The sequence below is a fragment of the Clinocottus analis genome, unplaced genomic scaffold (genome assembly GCF_023055335.1).
Source record: "Clinocottus analis isolate CAN_PGR_092001 unplaced genomic scaffold, fCliAna1.0.p SCAF_3, whole genome shotgun sequence".
In the NCBI taxonomy this organism is placed as follows: Eukaryota; Metazoa; Chordata; class Actinopteri; order Perciformes; family Cottidae; genus Clinocottus; species Clinocottus analis.
The window spans coordinates 3,649,497-3,652,293 of NW_027176042.1; the positions used below are offsets into that span (position 1 = coordinate 3,649,497).

The 2,797-nt window shown below is 41.1% G+C and overlaps 1 protein-coding gene across 1 annotated transcript; it reads right to left on the reverse strand.

Moving 5' to 3' along the window:
- Positions 1-1,268: 1,268 nt before the first annotated feature.
- Positions 1,269-1,649, reverse strand: g0s2 (G0/G1 switch 2). The gene has a single exon (XM_068595116.1). It carries the CDS (start codon positions 1,647-1,649, stop codon positions 1,269-1,271), a length of 381 nt encoding a protein of 126 aa, XP_068451217.1.
- Between the last annotated feature and the right edge of the window lie 1,148 nt (positions 1,650-2,797).

Here is a 2,797-nt window from a genome sequence, read left to right on the forward strand (position 1 = left end):
TGCCGCTAGATCTCATGGGGATATTCCCGTACAGTCCACCATCAGAACTCCAGGTGTTCAGGTCAAACAGTACATCTTTGTGCCAGTTAACAGGACAGTTCACCCGAACATGAAAAGTATATTATTTTTCCTCTTACCTGTCGTGCTTTTTGTCAATCTAGATAGTATGCATGTGAGTTTAATAGGACTGGATGGCACTCGACAAGTAGCGCTTGAAGTGTAAAAAAAAAAATACAAAAATAATATATATATATATATATAATTTTTGTGTGTCTCTTTCCAGAAATCATCAAATAGGTAAAGATAACCCACAGACCTTATTGAACTGTCCCTTTAACCGTACTTACCAATGCCACCTGTCTGGTCCCCAACAGGAGCTTACTGGGAATTGTATGCATTTGGAGCATGTGCTTAATTTATTGCTCAATCTATTAAGCTCATAGTTTAGATGTAGCAGACTGACTGTGAGGACGAAGCTGAAGTGAAATGTTCGGGATAAAAGGCTACAGCTGTGAGTCTGTGTGGATGAGCTTTGAGTCAAACCAGAGGGAAATCAGACGTTATAAATAAAATCAACTTTATTGGTATGAAAAAAGTATAGTACAGTATATACACATAGCAGAACGCTGCTCCCCTTGATCACAGTGTGTGATCAAATACATCCAGCAGACAACAGGTGGTGCTACACAGCAGCTCACTGCAGCCAGACAGACTCTCAACACCACGCTGCCTTCAGGTACCGCTCATGAACTCCTCACTCCAGCCACACAACTTTGGATTGTAAAACATCAACAAAATGAACCAGGTAGCAAGTTTTTTTTTGTCTGTCTGCTGTTAAAAAGGGTTTTTATGTGGCATTTCAAGGCTCACTCAGAGTTTTCATATATTGTAACCCTGACTAGATTCAGTAAAGAAACATTTCTCCAGGGATGAATAAGAAAGAAATTACTGTTTTTCAAGTAAACTTATTCTAATATTGAACAATTCTTCCAATCGGAGGATCCCAATCCTTGTCTGAATGAATGTGAACTTCTCTTAAACTATATACTGCATTATTGACATGAGACCTATCAAAACGTCTCAACTTCGGCTTCCACTGGAGCCTTCAGAGGTCTTTCATGTGCATCCAATGCGTAAGGGCATACTGAGAAACATTTTCGACAGCACTTTTAGCACAGAAGGACAAGCAGCTTAAGATTATGTACGTGTTGTGTTGCAGGAGCAGTTCCCCGATAAATATCTCAAGTCAGTAGAGGGGCTGACCCCTTTCAGGAAGCATGCAGCCGGTTGGCTATGCTTCGCTGGCTGAGTTTATGGATCTTGTCGAGGTTGGTGCTCTGGGTCACAGCCCCTTTTTCCTGAGTCAGCTTCTCCTCCTCCTCCTCCTCCTCCTCTTCCTCCTCTTGATCCTCAGCCTCGCTTTGTACCTCGGCCTCAACAGTTCTTTGCTCCCGGTCCAGCCTGAGGAGCATCTCTGCGTCCATGGGCTCACCAGACGAGAAAGGGTGACACACGGTCTCGACCAGGCCAATGAGCGTCCCCAACACTGCAAACACCGAACCCACCAGGTAGACCTTCAGCATGCCACTGCTGGGTTTCTGACTCAGCATCTCTTTGGCGAAGGGGATCAACTCCTGCATGCTTTCCATTTCCAACCGCTGAGACGCAATGATGAAGGTTGTATGAAGACCTGTAAAAAAATGAACAACATTAGATGGTTTCAGATGTGCAAATGTACCATTTTTCACAAAGTAGCCAAATCTATTAAATTTAAATGCTAACTGTAATAAAATAACTGCAGTCTAAGACATTATGTTGGGTTTTGGGAACTCTGCAGTCATTAGACCAGGTATCAACTCAACACAATAGCTAATAAGAAAGTGCTTTTGGAAAACACACTCATGTAACTGTAGTCTAATATTTCATGGCTGCATTTGGCACAAAGCTTGAATACTATAACTGCCGATATTTCAAAAGCAAGCATAATGACTTACCGTGATGTACTTTGTCGTTTGCTCCAGTCACAGGTTGACCTTACTCATAAGCTCCAGTTTGTTGCAAGAACACACCTTTGTTGCATGCTGCGGCCATTTATAGTCCCGCTCTCTCCACCCACACAGTGACAGCTGCTGAATATTCAGGAAGCACGGAGGATCTCTGAGCCAGAAACTTTCACCCAGTTGTGTGTCGGCCCATCACACATCTCGCAAATCTTCCGTTTTATCATCAGAGCTGCTGTTGGTTCAAACGTGAGTTTATAGTGACTACTGTACTTTGAAAGTGTCACAGTACCATTCTCAGAATGTGTGTGTGTAACCTCTTAACAAGGACAATGCCAAATGTTGTGCTACATCATACACAACATCGTACCCACATGTTAAGAATTGTTAAGAAACAAGCAAATTAAAGAAACATTTCTGCAAATATTGAGAATAAAAGACATTGGCCTGTTTCCTACTTTCTCCCTCAAACTTCTGGTGTTCTTGCTTGTACCACACCCATCAAATCAATATTAGCTCATTTCCAAACATATATAGTATTTTTTTGTGTCCTCTGGTAATTTCAATAGGGCCCTGTACAACAAGGAGCACCTATAGATGGATAGATAGATGGATAGATGGATAGATAGATAGATAGATAGATAGATAGATAGATAGATAGATAGATAGATAGATAGATAGATAGATAGATAGATAGATAGATAGATGGAAAGATGGATAGATAGATAGATAGATAGATAGATAGATAGATAGATAGATAGATAGATAGATAGATAGATAGATAGATAGATAGATAG

Bases quoted from the DNA above. Each gene is read 5' to 3' on its own strand.
- g0s2 (XM_068595116.1), bottom strand. From the start codon at position 1,649: ATGGAAAGCATGCAGGAGTTGATCCCCTTCGCCAAAGAGATGCTGAGT.